The following is an 18206-nucleotide window of genomic DNA, read 5'->3' as shown; positions in this document are numbered from 1 at the left end:
GCTCCATCTGAGGGATCTCCAGGGAGCAATCCTTTAGCAGACGATACTTGTTTTCCTTTAAATGTGTCACTTTTCCAGCTGTAACCACCTCATCTGTATCCCATATCCTAGCTGTGACTGTCCAGTTTACTGAAGAGCAGGATCCAGTAGAAGGTAAACCACATGTCAAGGTAACTCTGTCTCCTGCCATAGCAAAGTGCAGCACAGGATCTATGTGTAATAATAAAACAATGCATTTAGACTAAAAATATAAATAAGTCTTGAGCATTTATTTTCAAAGCAGGTAGCACGTATCTATTGCCACCTGAACTTCAATCTAATGCTGCCTGCAACAAGTTCTCCAGTTTATTTTCAGAGAAAATTCAAAAGATCAGATGATTAATCTACACATCCACTCCAAAGCCAGTATCAATACTATGCCCAAACAAAATAAATGCAGGAAAAATGACCCAATTTCAACTACTTCATTATAAAACCCTTGAAGAAATTAAAAGTCAGCTAAGCTCCGGTTCCTGCTGTCTGGATGTCCTACCCACGTATTTCTTTAAGAAAGTTTTGCCCGTCGTTGCTAATGATCTGATCCAAATAGTAAACTCATCGTTCTCTTCAGATGTTTTCCCCCAGGCTTTGAAAACAGCAGTTATCAAACCACTGATAAAAAAGAACAATCTAGACAAATCACTGCTGCAGAATTACAGGCCGATCTCCAACCTCCTATTCATCAGCAAAATTATTTAAAAAGTAGTTTTTAAACAATTGAATAACTTCCTAACAATAATGAATCGCTTTGACTCCTTCCAGTCTGGTTTTCGTGCTCACCACAGCACGAAAATCATTGAACACTTGTAAAAGTGTTCAATGACATCCATATAAATACAGACTGTGGGAGAACCACAGTGCTGGTTCTGTTGGACCTCAGTGCAGCTTTCRACACTGTTGACCACGACATTTTACTGAATCGACTGGAGACTTGGGTCGGACTCTCCGGTCCAGTGCTCAACTGGTTTGAATCTTACATAAAGAACAGGGATTTCTTTGTTTCAATCGGAAACTTCTCATCAGAGAGGTCAAAGGTCACATGTGGGGTACCCCAAGGTTCAATCCTAGGACCTCTTCTTTTCAATATTTATATGCTCCCACTTGTTATGACAGGAAATAAGATTAGCTACCATAACTATGCGGATGATACACAGCTCTACATCACAATGTCACCAGGTGATCTTTGGGGTCCAGTGATTGGATGGGGTCCAATCACTGGACCCATCCAATCACTGCGCCATCCAATCATTGGATGGCGCAGGAAATACGGCGGCCATCTTGGAGCGGTCGTCCCTGATATTTTGCTCAACCAAAACAACAGAAGATGCCTCAGCACTGAGGGATATTGTTCAGATCGATGGACTATTGATGTGAGGGCTCGACAGACAACATTTCACAAGTAAGATGGACATATTATTGTGTATATATTCATATTAGAATATTACTTAAGTGTATTTATGTCCACCGGCGAGATACCAGCTATTAGCTTTAGTGCTTAGTGTAATACGGGGTTCAGCCCCGCTATGAAGGCTAACTGAGATTCCGTAAATCTAAAAAAAATTATTATTCTCTAACATTGACTTAGATTATCTGACACAAGAGCATCTGACACACATTAGAAATAAACAGTGTAACATATATTATAAAACTTATATTATGTGTTATAACATTCACCAGCAAAGTTTAAAGAGGTGGTAAAGACTGTTATATGTAATTCTTTCACTCTGGCTAAAGTAAGATAGCTCCCAAATCTTCCGTTTTTGTTTTGAAGGTTTCCTAAAGACACAATGTGAGGAAGAAGAGGGAGATGTCTTAAAGAGAGACAGATTCACTGTAGCTCGGATGAATCTCACATCGGATTTTGGACTCAATCTCAGCTGTTGAATCTCTTTGAAGCTAGAAATCCTCGGCTGAAAAACATATACATCTATATATGTATGTATATACATACATACATATAACATGTATCCAATATATATTATTCAGTATTAATCATTATTTATTTGTGTTTGTATAGTTATGTAAATATGTATTGATATTACTAAATAATTTAGTAAATAAATTATGAACAGCTGTGTGCTTTGTGATATGCTCATCATACATCAATATCTGAATATTCCATTCCTATTCTATTGTTATAGTCACTAATCATATTTAAATATGCTGAACTATGTATTAAAAACATACTTAAAAAATACAATTGTTTATAAATGTAGCTTTGATAGATGCTTGAATATGGTTTCCAGTAACAAAAAAGCGTGTTATGATCGATTAAATGCGCTGATACGTCATTRTGCCTGCTAAACACATAACGCTGAGTGGAGCGGTGGACCGCTCCAAGATGGCCGCCCTAAATCTCGTCAGCGACAATGGGCGAGAGCGGTCCATGAGGCGTCTATCCTTATATTATGTCTACGCACTGACTTACCAACAGCTGTGAACACTTCCTCCAGCCCATCTACAGGAAAGAGAGCAAAGCTCAACCTTTGTACTTGCCATAATTCATTCAAACCACATAAACATAAACCACATTCAAACCACAGTTTGAATTTCTTATAGAAGAGCATTACCTCCTAATGTTGTCCTGTAACTAGCACAGGCTTTAACCTCACCATTCTGGGTTATTTGACATTTCCATATCCTGTCACGGTCACTCAGTTAATTGGTTATAATGAGTTTTGTAAAGTAAACAGATGGATTTTTACCAGTTATTGAATCAACATACCCAATTAAGTTTTCTTTTTGATATGCCTGTTTTATTTTTGTAGGGAACAAATCTTATAAATGTATTGTGGGAACACATAAGCTCAACAGTGTCCTCTGCAGGAATGGGGTTTTCAACAACTGTTAAATAAAAATAGCTGAAATTATTTTATCATTTATTATTCACTTCAAGACTTTTCTGAAACCTAACCACAATCATAATTCATAGAAACATCGGATTCAACAGAAGAAGTTTACTCTCAACACAGGAGCTATTTGGGAATTAAACAAATAAAGTTAGATTTTGAGCTGTAAACTGTGGTAATAAGCACATGGCATGACTTGAAAAAATAATTCTCTGTATTGTTTGTATATATATATATATATATATATATATATATATATATATGTGTGTGTGTGTGTGTACTGGTACATTTAGCTATGGTTTTTACTTTACTAAAAACCATGCATGTAAAATTTAGCTATAATTTTGGTTCATTTGAACCATTTTTTTGAGCTACTGATTTAAAAAAAAATCTTCATAGACAAAATGTAATATTCAATCATAAGTAGCTGTTCATCAAGTGTAAATATAAGTTCACTCATTTTGAGTAAATTTGGTCGCAGTATTTGACCAAATTTAGATTTGTTTCCTATGTTCTTATAAGCATTCAACTTGATGACATTTGGTGACCAAATCCAGAAAAATGTTAATCATTTTCTTAAAGTATGACTACATATAACTCTTTTTAGCCTTTGGAATAAAAAATGAAGATGCAAAAAGTAAGCAACATGCATGTACAGTGTTTGTCCACTTGGTGGTGCCATAATTGTTTCAAAATTAGAGTCTCCAGTACATAATCAGATACAGATGGATCCATGTGCATTGCTACACAGAGGTTAAGGTTAGACATTTTTGCCGCTCTGTTCTTTCCAGAAGTTTTGATCCACATGTTGAATTTGTTAAGGAACTTCTTCTGACTCAAATGCAACAAAAGGAAAACATTTACAGCGATGAAAACGTGTTCACACTACTACCCAAGGACTAGTTCAAGGCCTAGGACACGCCACAACTTTGTAGGCCTTGATCTTAAGCACAACACTGGCGACCCCCCTGAGGTCAGGCGGGGAGCATTCGTTCTGAGGAAGGACAAACTGGAAATCTCTCAGCAAGTAAGCAGTGAACAGAAAGAGTTCGATTTTGGCAACAGACTCCCCCAGGCAGAGCCGAGCACCCCCTCCAAAAGGCATCAGGAAGCGAGCGGAGCCGCCACCTCCCTCCTGAAAGCGCTCTGAAAGCAAAAATAACAGATTCAAATTGAAACCTGCTGAGCCAGCTCAGGCAGGACACTGCAGCTGGGGATGTAAAGCTGTACCAGGTTTGAAGCTGTACGGCTCGGACCAAACTGCTGGATCATGATGTGCTCCAAAAAGATTGGGAATGATGACCGTGTTCTTCGGGATGAAATAACCTGCGATGCTGCACATGGGTTCAAAATCAGAGTCAAATTCCAAGTAAAACACTGTAGAAAAAGCAATGCAAGCAAACAAAAAGGTAAAGATAATACATTGATAAATACATTTAAATTAATGACTTAAATAAATATTTTATTGCAATAGCAAAAGCAGGAAAATCAAATTTAGAAAATTTGTAACCTTTATGTAATTCAGTTGAGTTATCTAATTCTATGTTCAGAAAGTACTACTGAAAGCTCTTACAATGTCAGTAAAGATGACATAACACTGAGCCTAATGGTTGTTCTTCAAAATGGGAAAGACGTATCATTCAGTTTAGACAGATGAGTGTTAATTGTCAACATTTCAGAAGAAACCTGGTTCACCAGCCACTTTTGTATTTGTCATCTGTTCTGTAAAAATATTAGTATACTAAATAGCCACTATTCAAATATGTAAAGAAAATTTTAGAAATTTTAACTCTATGAATCCAAATTATAAACAAATGCACTGAATCACTATCACATTATGCAATTGTAGCTGAGTTAACCTGCTGTCCCTGATGGCTCTGTGTGGAACGGCCAAAGGAGCAACTGGCCTGAGTCTGAGCATCTCACTGATAAGAGAGGACAACACAGGAAGTCTGTGTCTGTCACTGTATTTAGGATACCGCCCCTCTAAAACTCTGCACAGCTCCTCATATACGCTGGTCTGCACCTAAACCATAGGAAAAAAAATAAGAGATGAGACACAGACACAACCTGCAAGATGTGTAAATGACATTAAAAATATTAAGGGTAAAAGTTTCCTATGCCTCTGGTCTGTGCAGCAGGAAGGCCACAGTCCAGCTGAGCCAAGCTGCAGCGGTCTCTGTTCCACCGATGATCAGATCCACAGTCGCCATGTGGACATGGACATCAGTCAGGAGCTGGAGATGAGAACATGTCTACAGTTTGTTTGCAGATTAAGTTCTGCTTACTTAAAAATATTGGATTACTATAAATATCTCCTTTTTAATATTTCCTGGCAGTTAATGAAGGTATATACCTCTCCATTTTCTGTGCTTTGATGTTTGTCAAGGCCCTGGAGGAGGAATCCTGTTATAGCATCTTCGTTTATATTGTTTTGTGCCTGCAAACAGAATGTAGAAAGACAAAAATAACTTAGAAATGATACTTAAACAGACTTGGATATAGCATCTTATTAATTGAATTTAATCCTTGAGATTTTGGTAACACTTTATCTGAAGGGGTGTGGATAAGACTGACATGACACCGTCAAAAACATGACATAACATCTGTCATGAACATAAAGAAGTCTTCATGAATGTTTATGACAGTTGTCATTAAGTGTCATTCGATAAATAATGACACTTTTAATGCCAAGTTGCTCTAAAAGTTGCATTGAAAGTCCATTGAAAGTGTCAACTTTGCATTAAATTGTCATTATTTACAAATTCACAAAAATCATTTCAATACAATCTCATTCCAGTTGATGCTAGTTATCAAAGTCCATCAGGTTCACTTGACTTTGAATGCTGACTTCCAGCAATCCCTCATACTGAACATGCATGTAGCAGCAGTGGAGAGGAAAATCTGCCCTTACTACTGTGTGTGGATGTTTAAACGTTATGTGTGATCCATCCCTATGGTGTGACTGTGTTTACCATTATTTTAGTCTATTTTATTGTTCTCAAACTAGCTAACATTACTCTATTTATGTGTCATTCATGACTGTTATGTATGAGAAAATTTACATAACAGTAAATTTACTGTCTGTCATTCAGTTAGCCTATTTTTTAAGTTTCCTAACCTACCTAGCTGCCGTTACTGTGTGTTTTGTGCTGCTGTTTCTGTGTCTTGGCTCTTGCATTTGTGCATGAATACTGATAATTCATTCAGCCTATAATCAAACATTTCTTTTCCTTTTACATGTAGTTATCCAAAAGTGCCGTGGTTGGAAGGTGCACCCCTAAATTGGTCCTACAGATGTTGGATCAGAAGGTACTTACCCTACACGGACATGTGAAACGAAAATGTTTGTGACAAAACTGCATGATGAACCGGTAACAGGGTGATCAATTACAAAACATAGACATGCTTCATGCTTTATCTATTTTTGAAATTCACCAACCTTGTAACTGTTAAGGTGCTGTTTTATGATTGCATCCCTCCTGGCCACTTCTTTGAGAAGACAAGCAAATACGGGATTTGGTAATTTCTTTAAGAGAGGAAATAAAACATGAATTTATGAATAAAATGTGCTTTAATAACCCGGTGACTGTTGGTCATAATATTAAATATTTACTGACTCTCAGCAGTGGAAAAGAATCCAGGGCTGAAATCCACGAGGAGCCCCACAGGGCAACGATCTTGTTCAGGCAGTGGTGCAGCTCCTGCAGCTCTGGTGATGTCTTATCATACTAGAAAAAAAAAAAAAGGATACACACTGTGTTCTAAGGTAAAATGGACTACGTGACCATCTTTTTGCAACCCTCACCCCTAAACACAACTATTCAAACAGAAACTTTGCGCTCTCCCCAACACAAACAAACAACCAATTTCAGCTCTGGCACAATCACAGCTGTTCATTGAAACACATTTTATAAACTGTCCTCAGAACTCAAGAGCTTAAAATAAACAGCTGGAGAAAGTAGACCCACTTCTTTCCCAAAAGCTAAAGTGGTGATGACGTTACTGGCCGCCACAGTAAAATCTTCTGAGAGGTCAACAGCACTTTCTTGATAATCCATCAGAACCTGAGAGATAAACAGGCCGCGCTTTATCAGGTTGTGTAACATTGGAAATTCCCCGGCATTCGGTTTGGTCTCACTGGACCTGTCCTTGTTTTCTGTACCTTTCTCAAATGCAAGGCCTGTCTCTCAATCACCCCATGTAAAGACTGCTGGCAGCAGCGCTGCAAGGCACTGTGGACGAGACGCCGGTGTGCCCTCCACTCCTCGGTGTAATCTCCCAGAGAGATGTTACGTCCTCCTCCAGATACAATGTCTCCTGTTTCGAGTGTGACGAAAATATCAGGGAATATAGAGACTACAATTGTAAAGTTAAACTCAGCTACGTAAATGTTTATACAGAGTGGAGAATTTTTGAACATTTAACTTTGAAAGCTGCTACAGCTAATAAAAGGAATAAACATGACAGAATAAAAAGGGAATAAATAATTAAAGGAGGGTAAGCCACAAGACTAGAGAAAGAAAATGGCTGAGTATACTGCTGTATCCAAGCAGATTATTGGAAAGTTTAGTAGAAAAAAAATGTTTGTATAAAACAAAAAAGTAATAATAATAAATAAAAAAAACGGTGAACCAGCAACAAGAAAAGCTACAATGTTGAGAGGATTTGGAAGCAAGGACAATTTTTGAGCTTGGATGTTGACAGGACGTGGACTGCAGCTGGAGTCAGTTCTTCAAGAGCCACCACACACAAATGTTTACTTCACATGAGCGTTGCACTCCTTGAGTTGATTCACTCCTAAATCTGGGACAACACCAGATGCATCTTATCTTAGCAAAGGCCTCGACTTTGTCTTTTCAGATAAAACACAATTTTTCATTAAACTCATCCACTTTTAATCGGATTAAAAAGTCTCTCTGCTGGCAGAGAGGCAGAAAGTCTGGTCCAAGTTTGCTTGAAGTCCAGAGGGAAGTTTCCACAGCGCTCAGTTAAAAAGCCATGTTTTTTTTTTGCTGGTGTTTATTCACGTTCAACCCAGCTACCTACCAGGACACCTAATGCTTCATAATTACCTCTGCTGACAAGGTTTGTGGAGATGCTGATTTCATCTTCCAGCAGGACATAGACGCCTACCTGCACTGTCCCTGTTCTTAATGGGCCAGAAAAAATGGTTCAAAATAACAAAAAAACAAAAGAAAAAAACCATCCTGTGTGTTAAAAATCAAGTTTCCCCTTTTGAGTTGAATTACTGACAAAGCATAATTTCATCGACTTCCTAATTCATAGAGATATGTCTATCAAGAAAACTGAAGAATATCTTGCCTGTGTAGGAAATTGGTCGCCCAGCAAAATCAGACCATTTCTTCACCAGTGCTTCTCTGATGACTTCACAACTGTTGAGCACCACCATGGCTTCACAAACAGAGCAGAAATGAAGGGTTACATGTCTGTCAGACAGAGAAAAACTATGTGACCCTTATGTGAACAATTACTTGTTTTTCCACATTTTAGGCGGTAGATGCTTCCGTAGCGTTGGCCCAGATTGGTCAGGTGAATCGGCAAGTGATCGTGTGTCAGTTCCATCATGTTGCCAATAAGGAAGCGACTCGGGGGGCCGGGGAGAGAAGGTTTTGAAGAACTGCGAACAAACTGATACAGATGCTGCAGAAGTCCAATTTTTACTCCTTTCAAATTTTAGAAGAGAAAAAAAGGTACGGTTGAATTATTAAGCAAACATGAAATATGAATTATTCACACAGTAAATAGAGTTTTCCAGCACACTTACTTTTTTTATCCTGTCCTTGCGAATGAGTGTTTCGTTGACTGGCAATCAGTACCAAAATGAGCAGCGCAAGAAAAAATAATGCTCCGACACTGACCAGTGACATCCCTACTGCCATTTTGTCTTCTCTCACACATCCCCTACTTTAAAAAGCAGTTCCGTACACTACACTACTCTTTTATACTTCTCAGTTTGATAAGCTGTCAGTGTTTGCACTGTAATCAAGGATAGCTAAATATTTTTTTTTTTTTAGGTCAACATATCTAATGATGTAATGACTCCAGCACATATAACAAGAGATAACGTGATGACCACAGTCAGGACGTGTTGAAGGGTATTAAAACACACCTCTATTTACATGTCAGTCAGGCTGATGTTTAGCTTTGTGCTGTGCAAGTTTTCTGCAAAATAGCTCTGGTTTAAAACAAGAAAAATGCAAAAAATGACATGCGAGACCCACTTAAGCAATATTTATTCCAATTGACAGTGCATAATAATACAGTAATAGTGGGATTAATGTGTGCGGTGCACATAGATTTATTAGAGGTAAAACAGATAAAATCATATTCAAGCAAAAGGTTTCTTTAGTATTCAGATGCAATGAGCTACTCTTCCACTCTCTTGTTTTATTTTCCATAAGAATAGCTCAGAAACCCCCCCAAAACAAAACAAAAACAAACATATTTCAAACTGAACTACATACACTGATTGTTCCAGTAGTATCTGAAAAAAAAAATCCTACATGAAATTTATTGTGGGAGTAGACATGCAGACGCAGGTATGTACAAGTCTCGGAGCTTGAAGCATCTTTAGCCGTGAGTTGCAGGGGAGAACCGAGACGGTCTGAACTTCATCTCAGAGAAGGGAATGGACACGTCTTTGCCTCTCCAGTCTATCCAGACTATTCCCTGTAAACAGAAACAAACAGAAAATCACTGATCTGTGGTCTATGTGCAGTCCCATAGAATTTGAAAAATGTGAGGAAAGTTGGTAACCTGATTATTGCTGTTCATGCCGTAAAGGCCGTTGAGGTTGACTTTGTAGCAGTTTTTGTACCACCAGCCCCCCACATAAGCCTTGGCACAGTGGATCCCCAGAGGGTCTGGTTCCTTGTCTCGAGTTGAGAATGGGCGGCCATTATGGTACTTCATGGAGTCACCTAGCAGGGAAAAAAAGCATCTAAATTAGGATCTGTTTGATATCTAGCTGAAAAAAACCAAACTAGATTGTTACAGTTTCTTCTATGAAGTTCTTTTTAAACTTCCAAGGACATTATGCTAACCTGTAACTTACGGTAAACATGGACAATACAACAAAACCCACAAACATAAGGTTACAGCATTTTTAGGTGCCATAAATAAGCAATAATAATAATAAATGCAAAAACATAATTTTTGTACCATTGCAAGTGGTTTCCTGAGAGATTTCATATTCCTACTAGGATTTTGGACAGCAATTTTTGTTTTGCTTAATAATTTATTAAGCTTAAAAAATAATCAATATCACAAAAAGGAAAAAAAAATAATAACTTGGAAATTTAAGGTTGTAATGTTTGCCTATTCTTGGAATTTTAAACTTTTTAACCCATGTTTGGCATGAGTTTTCACACATATATTTTAATTTTGAAAAAATGTTTATAGAGTTGTTTACAAATCTTTTTTTTCCTTTAAAATGCACCTGCTGTTCCTGTGTATCCAGATACAGTAAGAGTATAGTTTCTCCCTTCTGAAGCAACAGAAAAGTTGACGTAACGAGCGTAAGCTGTGTCATTTCCAGACTGCAAATCCACTCTCAGGCTCACGGGGCCAATACTGGTCAGGTTGTGCAAGAGCTCATTTCCTGGCCAAAGACAGAAAAAAAAAACACTAAGTTGCATAGGTGAACAAAGCATATTTCTTTTCCTTTAAAATGCAACAACAACGTCCGGATAATGAAATGAGCAATAATGTCCAACAATACCTAGCCAGAACTCTTCACTCAGGTTTCCAAAGCCAGCTTTATATTCACTCCAGGTTCTGTAGAAATCGGTTTTTCCATTCATCCGTCTCTGGAAAACCTATAAAGCACACAAATTGATTTTGCATCCTGTTTCGCCAACTGACTTCGTAAATGTCTTTGCAGTTTCTTGTACCGTCCATCCGCCTCCGTCTGTTTCCATGTCACAGTAAACTCTCACTGCTCGCCCCTCTTTCCCTTGCGGGTAGATGGTCACTTCCCCTGACTCCAGAGCTCCATTTAGCAATTCTTGTGAGCATTCAGTAGGGAAAGGGAAGCGCAATTTTCCTGGAAGGCAAAGAATCATGTGCCTTAGAGTATATGAATATTTAACTCTAACTAATCTAAATAGTGAGAAAAAAATAATCACCGGTGACAAACTGTGACGTGACAAGTGACGTATACTTTCCATTTTTCTCGCCTTGTACCACAACAGAATAGGATGATGACGGAATCAGGCCAGTCAGTTTATACTCTGTGATGGGTGGCTCCAGGATGACTTCCTAACACAGAAAGTAGAGTCTTAATTTGGTCAAATTGGTCCAATCAAAAGCGGATACTCACTCACCTTTGCCTCCTCTTTTGCCATCTGATAGATCATTCTGTAGCTGTGAAAAACAACAGAAGTCCTCCAGGCGATCACTGCAGACCGACCACCAATTTCACTGGCCTTAACCACTAGGAAACAGAAGAAGTGCATATGTTTAAGGTTAAGAAGGTAAAACTCTAAAGCCTTCAGTTATTCTTATTGTACTCACCATTTGCTGTTGTAAATGAAGTAGATATTCCCATACTCTGGAGGTTGTTCTTTTGGGTCCGCACTTTGACCTTATACAGAGTCCCTCTCTGTAAACCTTTCAGCTGGTACTGCACTGAATTTCCTGACAGCATCACTGTTACTGTAACATTCGGAGCTGTACTCAAAAATATAAAAAACAAAAACAAAACAAAACAAAAAAAGCAATTGATTGATGGATCATTCAATTCCATGTTTACACTTATTTTTACTGTCAGTTCAAACTCACTCTTGGAGGACCCATAGCCAACAATGAAACGATCTACTTTCCCCAGGCTGGGTGTCCAACGCAGCATAGCCGTGTTATCTGTCACATTGATGACTTGGAGATGTGTTGGAGGAGCAGGTACTATGAAAAAAAACAAAAAAACATTCACAGCACATTAATTGACCTTCTTGTACACCATGTGTACTGGGTGAACTTTTCTAACAATACCTGTTGTGATAACTGAAGTGAGTTCATCACTCTGAGCGCTTCCTTTGGTTGTAGTGACACTAATAATGTAGGATGATCCAGCAGACAATGTAGACAGAACAACACTTGATTGGTGAGAGTCCACAGCCACAAACTGGCTTTTCCCTGACAACATGAACACAAGCGTTGTATTACATTTACCTCTCTTTCAAGTTTGTAACCCACATCGCAGGGTTTCTGTCTATATTTACTGACTTTGGTTCTTTTGCTTTAATCAATGCCTTTGTCTTATGATAAAGTTGGTTTGACTAACCTGTTGCGATGTTGATGTATGTTACTCTAAAGCCTGTAAATATGGTGTTTGGTTTGGTCCAAGAAACAGTCAGAGAGGACTCTGTTACATTACTAAAAACCAGTTCTGTGGGTTTCTCAGGACCTGGAAATAGAAACGAGTAGTTTTATTCATTGATTAGTGTCAGAGCTTCTTAGCAAAATCTATTTTGAGAGTGTTGAAACCATTTGGAAATATGTTTCTTGTATTTCATATCCCACCTGTGGTTGCTGTAACTCTGTGAACCTTGGATCTTCTGTCTGCTGTAGAACCAAATACGTGGACCACGTAACGTGTGTTTGCCTTGAGATTACTGAACTTGAAGGATCGTGCGCTGCCAGGCACCACTCTCGAGATCCTCTTAGTTTCAGTTTTACTTCTAGATTCAGCACTTTTACCAGAGGAGACAGTTGTGTTGGTGCTCTGACTGTGGACTTCAATTGAGGTTCTAGTGCCAGGCATCAAGTCTCTTTCAACAATCTCCTCTCCTAGCCCCTCGTTCTCGTCAGTGTCACTGTCAGTGCGAGGCTCTCTTCTGATCACAGTGAAATTCTTGAACATACGGTGTGGCGCTAACCATGTGATAGTGAAGCTAGAGGTGGAGATGTTCACAGCCTTCACCGATCCTAAGCCTCCATGTTTTCTGGAGGAGTGATCGATTGTTGTATTGTTCTCAAGAACTTTGTTGTTGTCCTCTGTTGATGGGCTTGTTGGAATTCGGTTTATGTCAGTGGATGTCTTTACTTGATTCTTGTTCGTGTTGAGAAGCTCAACAGAGTTGTTTTTGTTTTCATCCTTGCTTTTTGTGCTGTTGGTTTTATTCTCATTGCTCTGTGTTACATTTGATCGTGGCTCATCTTGGAGCGGTAATTTCCTTGGTCTTTGTGGAGTTGTTGCTGGAGGAAGCTTTTTGATCTCTGGTTTTTCTCCATGGACCTCTTTTTCACTGTCATTCATAGATCCAGTGGTTGTATTTGAACCCTTCTTTTCATCTTGTGAACAGGGAAATTTTAAAGTTAGTTAGAGGTGGAATAAAATGAACTTTGGAAACATAACAAACGTATTCTTACCTTTAAAGCACTCGGCATCTTTTGCACACTTACTGCAGTCGAGACCTATCAATCCTTTATGGCAAATACATTTCCCCTTCTCACATTTCCCATTGCCACTACAGTCATTTGGGCAATTTGCAGAACATGGACCTGGTTGACAAAAAGAAGAAGCATGATTATTAAACCCTGTCTCCATTGTCTGATGTTAGATTTAAAATATTTTTATTTCATAGCTACATTTCTCCTTTAGAAGGGACATCTCTCTTTCCAGCTGGGTCAGGCGTCCTTTCAGAGCAGCCACCTCAGCTTCACATCCCCCTGCACACCCACCAGGTAGCAGGTTGATGCTATGCGTCATCACCAGTGGAGCACCAGGCTTTAATGTCAGCTCCTGTTCCTTTGTGTGGCTCCAGTCACCATTGAAACTGATGATCACTTTAAGGGGCTGTGAAGGACCAGCATTGTCTTTGCTGGTTGCCTGGATTAAAGGACTCTGAGTAATAGTAATGGTGCCCATTTCTTTATCTTTATTGGATCCTCCGGCTCTTTCACCAGGCTTGTCTTTGGCCTTCTCATCATTGATCTTTTGGCTATCAACAACAGATGGATTTCCAGACTCTTTATGCTTATTTTTAGTAGTTTTAGTGCCATTTGTAGGTAAAGGCAGATTATTTGAAGCATCTTTAGACTTTTTATCACCACTAGGAGGAGAATTATCAGAAGTTGTCTGATTAGTAGATACTGTGGATTTGACTTTTGTAGGTCTACTGGTGGTAGATAAAGACGGAAAGCTCTGAGTTGATTTGTCTTTGGACTTCTCATCACTTTTAGGGGTGCGTGTTTGAGCAATGGTCTGGTTACCAGAGGCTGTTGTCTTGACTCGAGAAGTTTTGCCACCACTGGTAGGTGAAGACGGAACATTTGGAGTTAACTTGTCTTTGGGCTTCTCATCACCGGTGGTGAGGGGATTATCAAAAACAGTCTGGTTACCAGCTGCAGCCCTGTCTTTGGTGGGCTTACTGCCACTGGAAGGTACAGAAGGAACATTGTGACTGGACTTGTCCTCAGCATTCTTCTCATTCCTGGCTAAAGGAGATTTTGATGATGTAGTTTGATTGAGAGATTGTTGAGGTTTGTTCCTGGTGGTTTTCAAAGTACTGTCTGAGGAAAGCTTTGTGATAGTTGACTGGTCTTGGTGAACTCCAGTAGGCTCAGACTTCATTTTATTGGCTTTTTCTTCACTAAGTGACAGAAGCTTAGTTGAAGCTGTCTGGTTGAGTTTGTGTTTGTCTCTGTTGTTGTCAGTGGCTTTAGGAGCCTTTGCTGGTGATGGTGGAGTGGTTTGAACCACTGCAACACTGAGTTTGCTCTTGGTGGTTGTTGCAGCATTGGCTGCTGATTTTTGGTTGGAGCCTGCAGTGGGTAAAATTGTCACAGTGACAGTGTTTGGCTTTAGGGTGGGGTTCAAACTCTGTTTAGAAGGGGCAGCAGTGGTTTTTGGTTTTGATAAGGTTGAAACAGTATTGGCTTTGGTCACATTGCTTCCTGCAGCATCTCTTTTGTCAAGGGTCGTGGTTTGAAAGGAGGGGAATGGGGTTAGGAGTAAGATAAGTCCGAAGGTAATTAGCATATTGCAATGGCTGCTGTGCAGGGATGTTGTAAAACTTTTGGAAAACTACTATACAAAAACAATAATGTATTTTCTCTATGCTTCTTAGGAGATGCTGCTGGTGGTGACTTTGGCAGGTCTCTCCTATGGATGAAAAAAGGAAATCATTACAATTACAGATCTATGAGTTTTTAAATGTGTTTAAGTTGCTAGCACACTTTTTCTGATTATAGGAGTATTTTTGGTCTTTTTTCGCTCCAGATTCACAGAGTTCCCATTTACACTCTTCAGATAAGGTATTTTTTTACATCAGTAATATTTATGACAAGTGTATTTGTTGGGTAGTGTTTTACCATGAAACACTGCACCAAAGTTGTGTAGCTGTTTTGGAAACTAGCGTAGATGTCTTCTTTGAAAGTCTTTACCTTCTTTAAACAGACTGTAAAGTTTAAAAAACAGAAGAGAATATGTAATTGGATAGAGGTTGTTTTATTTCATATTAATGTTACACCGAGTAATAACTATGCTACAGTCAAAAAGATACAATTTTGATTTGACATAAAGTCCTCCAAACTAATGGATTTTGCATCCAATAATCATGTATTTACATTTACATAGTTAAAACAGAATTTTCTAACACATATACAAACACAGCCCTGGATTGAACAGCTTGCCAAACCAAGTTTTTAAATGACCAGGAAGAAGCAAGACTTGAGTGGAAAACCCAGAGTTGACCAGTGAGAGTACGCTGAGCAGTAACAAAGCATCACTGTACTGAACTGTGAGACAAGGTAGACCTTTCAAGGTACAGAAAGCTGCACAAACCAGCGAAGCCAAAACTCTAAAACTCCCACAAATGTCCAGTTGCTGTTATAAATTTATGAAGAATCAAACTGGAGAACTAAGAAAACTTGTGTGACTTTATTTTTTTAAGCACTATAATAAAGTTTTACTTGTTGCAACAACTTGCACACTTTTAACCTGCATACATACACAATATCCATGTATTTTTCATTCCATCATCAAAAGCATTACATGTAAATCACAACAAATAAAAAATTCACACAAAACAAGGTAAATCCCCATGAATACTGCAACACAACATAGTATATATACACTGTCATGTCTACCTTTGGAGCAAATGCTATGTATTATTACTTTGAAAGAGTCCAGTTATCTCTTTTAAATAATTATGGAGAAGAAAACCTACCTGACTGATGAATGAGTTGTTTGCTTTATGTCTCTGACGCCATCTGAGCCAAAGCAACTCCAGCAGACGGGATCGGATCTGAGAGGAAAGATTTGAAAAAGGGACCCCCAATATAAAGGAGGTGAGTGATGAAGACTGGCCCTGCTAACACCTCCTACACCTTCCTATTACAAACACACCTCCACCACGCCTACTGGTCCCTCAACGCCTGACCACGGGCAAAAATATTTGTGTAGGAGTTACAAAAAACAGAGACTTTTGCACTCACTCAAACCTTAAATGTACCACTTTCATTTTCTGTGAAAATTCTTATTATTTCATTTAACATGTTTTGCTGACGTCTACTCTAATCAGCACCAGAATTATCTACTAATAAATGTATATATAACTATATTATTAATTTCTTGTACATCATGTTTTAGTTGCTAAAATGAAAAACATTGCAAAGCTATGCTTACAATTTGATTTGATCATGTTCTGCAAGTGTCTTGAATTTTTTCAGCTGCAGCTGCCATCAGCGCACACTGTAAATGCATGATTCAGCTGGAATACAAAGCCCAACACTGTAAGTATCCAGCGCCGACTCCAGGATACAGAAACCCCCCAGATATATGAATCGGCTGTTTGTTGAAGGTAATGAGATGTAACTGTGCGTGAGTTGTGCTAGCAACCGACTATCCGCAGGATGTTAGGAATCCTCTGTGCCGGTATTGCATCTCTAACCCACCGGCCACCCACCATCCCACCTTTTGTAAACCACATGAAGAAAACGATATAAAAGGTTTAGAGCAAACGGGGGGTATGTGACGCTCTTGCACGTTAACAAGAGGTCAGAAACAGCAGCTGAGATCATCACAGCCTTTTATTGCAAATTAAGTGTGGCGCTTTCACCATGACATTGACATCAATATTTTATCTATTCGTATTCTATACGTAGAATCACCATGTAGACACAAAAGTAGTGGGGGCTGCTGTCTAACTTTAAGGGAATACTAAGAAATGTAACAAAATCATTGAAATACAGTGGCGAGGGAGGATGGGTGATGACTCAAGTTTATCTTACCAGCACAAACGATAAGTAGGACAGAAAGTGAGGTACGGAAATGTTTCAGAAGTGCACGATCCATTACTCCTTTTCAAAATGCCAAATGGTTATTTCTGATGCATAGCAGGTTTTTTCTCTCATATTACAAATGCAAATATATAAGAAGGTTCCTAAACACTATTGTGACCCATTTCAGACAAAACTACATTTGAGCTTCTGGACAGGAAACACTGCATACAGGAACAAACAAGGGATGAACATGTGGAAAAGTTCCACATGGCCACTCATTTTCAGAAGCGTTACCAATAAGTGTGGAGGGTGCTGTAGATTGATCTGTTTTGAAATAATGTTAACACATTAAGAAGAAACTAAATTCTTCAGTATGGTGTTTCTTTACACTGTCATTCTTTTAGTTGTGTTCTCTCTTGCATTACTAATTCTATAAAAAGAAAAAAATACACTTTGTTTTATCTCCGGTCATGATTAAAGTATTAAAGAAAAACACTTTATACTACTGATTCATCTGTTACTCTCCATATGGAATTGCTCATTGTTGTGGTTTCTTGGTGGTATTTTTGTATTTCTGTGCAAAAAAACAAAACAAAAAAACCCAGAAATATGCACTCTTCTCAATGCAAGTAATAACCCTGAAAATTTGCATCCTTATCAGTAAATGGCCAAATCTTAATAGGACATTAAAAGAGATTTTTACTGATTTGTTTTCCTTATGACTTAAACAGAAGTGAATTTAAAATAAATGTTTTTAAGGCTTTGGCAAAAAATATCCAACCTCCAAGCACAAGCACAATCTTATGCAATAAATAGATTTTTGGTGACATTTCTGCAAACAAATTGCTGATAACAGCCTCAAATGAAAATAAAAAATTCCATGAACTCCAGAGTAGGTGGTCTATCTCTGTTAGATGGCAGCCTACAAAAACATCTCCAATCTTATACCTCTCTGCATCATGGACCACCATCAGGCTGCTGACCGTGACCTGGCCTTTTGAGCTTCATTTCAACACCTACTAGGACTTGCACACTTGAGAAAACACATCTGGTCCTGTAAATCTCTAGATG

At 38.6% G+C, this 18206-nt stretch overlaps 3 protein-coding genes across 3 annotated transcripts in view; all 3 read right to left on the bottom strand.

Moving 5' to 3' along the window:
* Window positions 1–124, bottom strand: part of LOC103478542 (uncharacterized) — a 5573-nt gene extending 5449 nt beyond the window's left edge. Inside the window, exon 1 of the mRNA XM_008432452.2 lies at window positions 17–124. The gene's annotated coding sequence lies outside the window, so the exon portion shown is untranslated. The remainder of the gene's footprint in view (window positions 1–16) is intronic.
* A 3056-nt stretch (window positions 125–3180) lies between these two features.
* cyp21a2 (cytochrome P450, family 21, subfamily A, polypeptide 2) lies at window positions 3181–8891 on the bottom strand. The gene is made up of 12 exons (XM_008432453.2): window positions 8677–8891; window positions 8384–8575; window positions 8214–8303; window positions 7054–7208; window positions 6860–6955; window positions 6509–6619; window positions 6331–6417; window positions 5245–5328; window positions 5012–5125; window positions 4748–4914; window positions 4119–4222; window positions 3181–4034 (listed from the first exon to the last, which is right to left on the bottom strand). Exons 1-12 carry the CDS (start codon window positions 8789–8791, stop codon window positions 3793–3795), a joined length of 1557 nt encoding a protein of 518 aa, XP_008430675.1. The 5' UTR covers window positions 8792–8891; the 3' UTR covers window positions 3181–3792.
* Window positions 8892–9121: 230 nt separating this feature from the next.
* LOC103478544 (tenascin-like) lies at window positions 9122–16212 on the bottom strand. The gene is made up of 16 exons (XM_008432454.2): window positions 16082–16212; window positions 15225–15310; window positions 13500–15015; window positions 13281–13412; window positions 12432–13202; window positions 12193–12315; window positions 11901–12044; window positions 11694–11813; window positions 11427–11582; window positions 11237–11346; window positions 11039–11171; window positions 10805–10956; window positions 10633–10729; window positions 10351–10512; window positions 9669–9832; window positions 9122–9581 (listed from the first exon to the last, which is right to left on the bottom strand). The coding sequence occupies exons 3-16, from the start codon at window positions 14890–14892 to the stop codon at window positions 9483–9485; spliced, it is 3756 nt and encodes a 1251-aa protein (XP_008430676.1). The 5' UTR covers window positions 14893–15015; window positions 15225–15310; window positions 16082–16212; the 3' UTR covers window positions 9122–9482.
* Between the last annotated feature and the right edge of the window lie 1994 nt (window positions 16213–18206).

The sequence above is a fragment of the Poecilia reticulata genome, linkage group LG16 (assembly GCF_000633615.1).
Source record: "Poecilia reticulata strain Guanapo linkage group LG16, Guppy_female_1.0+MT, whole genome shotgun sequence".
Taxonomy (NCBI): domain Eukaryota; kingdom Metazoa; phylum Chordata; class Actinopteri; order Cyprinodontiformes; family Poeciliidae; genus Poecilia; species Poecilia reticulata.
This window is presented reverse-complemented; position numbering and strand designations above follow the sequence as displayed.

Bases quoted from the DNA above. Each gene is read 5' to 3' on its own strand.
- cyp21a2 (XM_008432453.2), bottom strand. From the start codon at position 8,791: ATGGCAGTAGGGATGTCACTGGTCAGTGTCGGAGCATTATTTTTTCTT. The intron at 5,329-6,330 runs GTTGGTGAATTT...TTCTGTTTGCAG, and splicing joins AGCACCTTAACAGTTACAAG to GCACAAAACAATATAAACGA. The intron at 4,035-4,118 runs GTACAGCTTTAC...TTTTGCTTTCAG, and splicing joins GCCGTACAGCTTCAAACCTG to AGCGCTTTCAGGAGGGAGGT.
- LOC103478544 (XM_008432454.2), bottom strand. From the start codon at position 14,892: ATGCTAATTACCTTCGGACTTATCTTACTCCTAACCCCATTCCCCTCC. The intron at 11,583-11,693 runs GTGAGTTTGAAC...TTTTGAGTACAG, and splicing joins TGGCTATGGGTCCTCCAAGA to CTCCGAATGTTACAGTAACA. The intron at 9,582-9,668 runs GTTACCAACTTT...TTCTGTTTACAG, and splicing joins GCATGAACAGCAATAATCAG to GGAATAGTCTGGATAGACTG.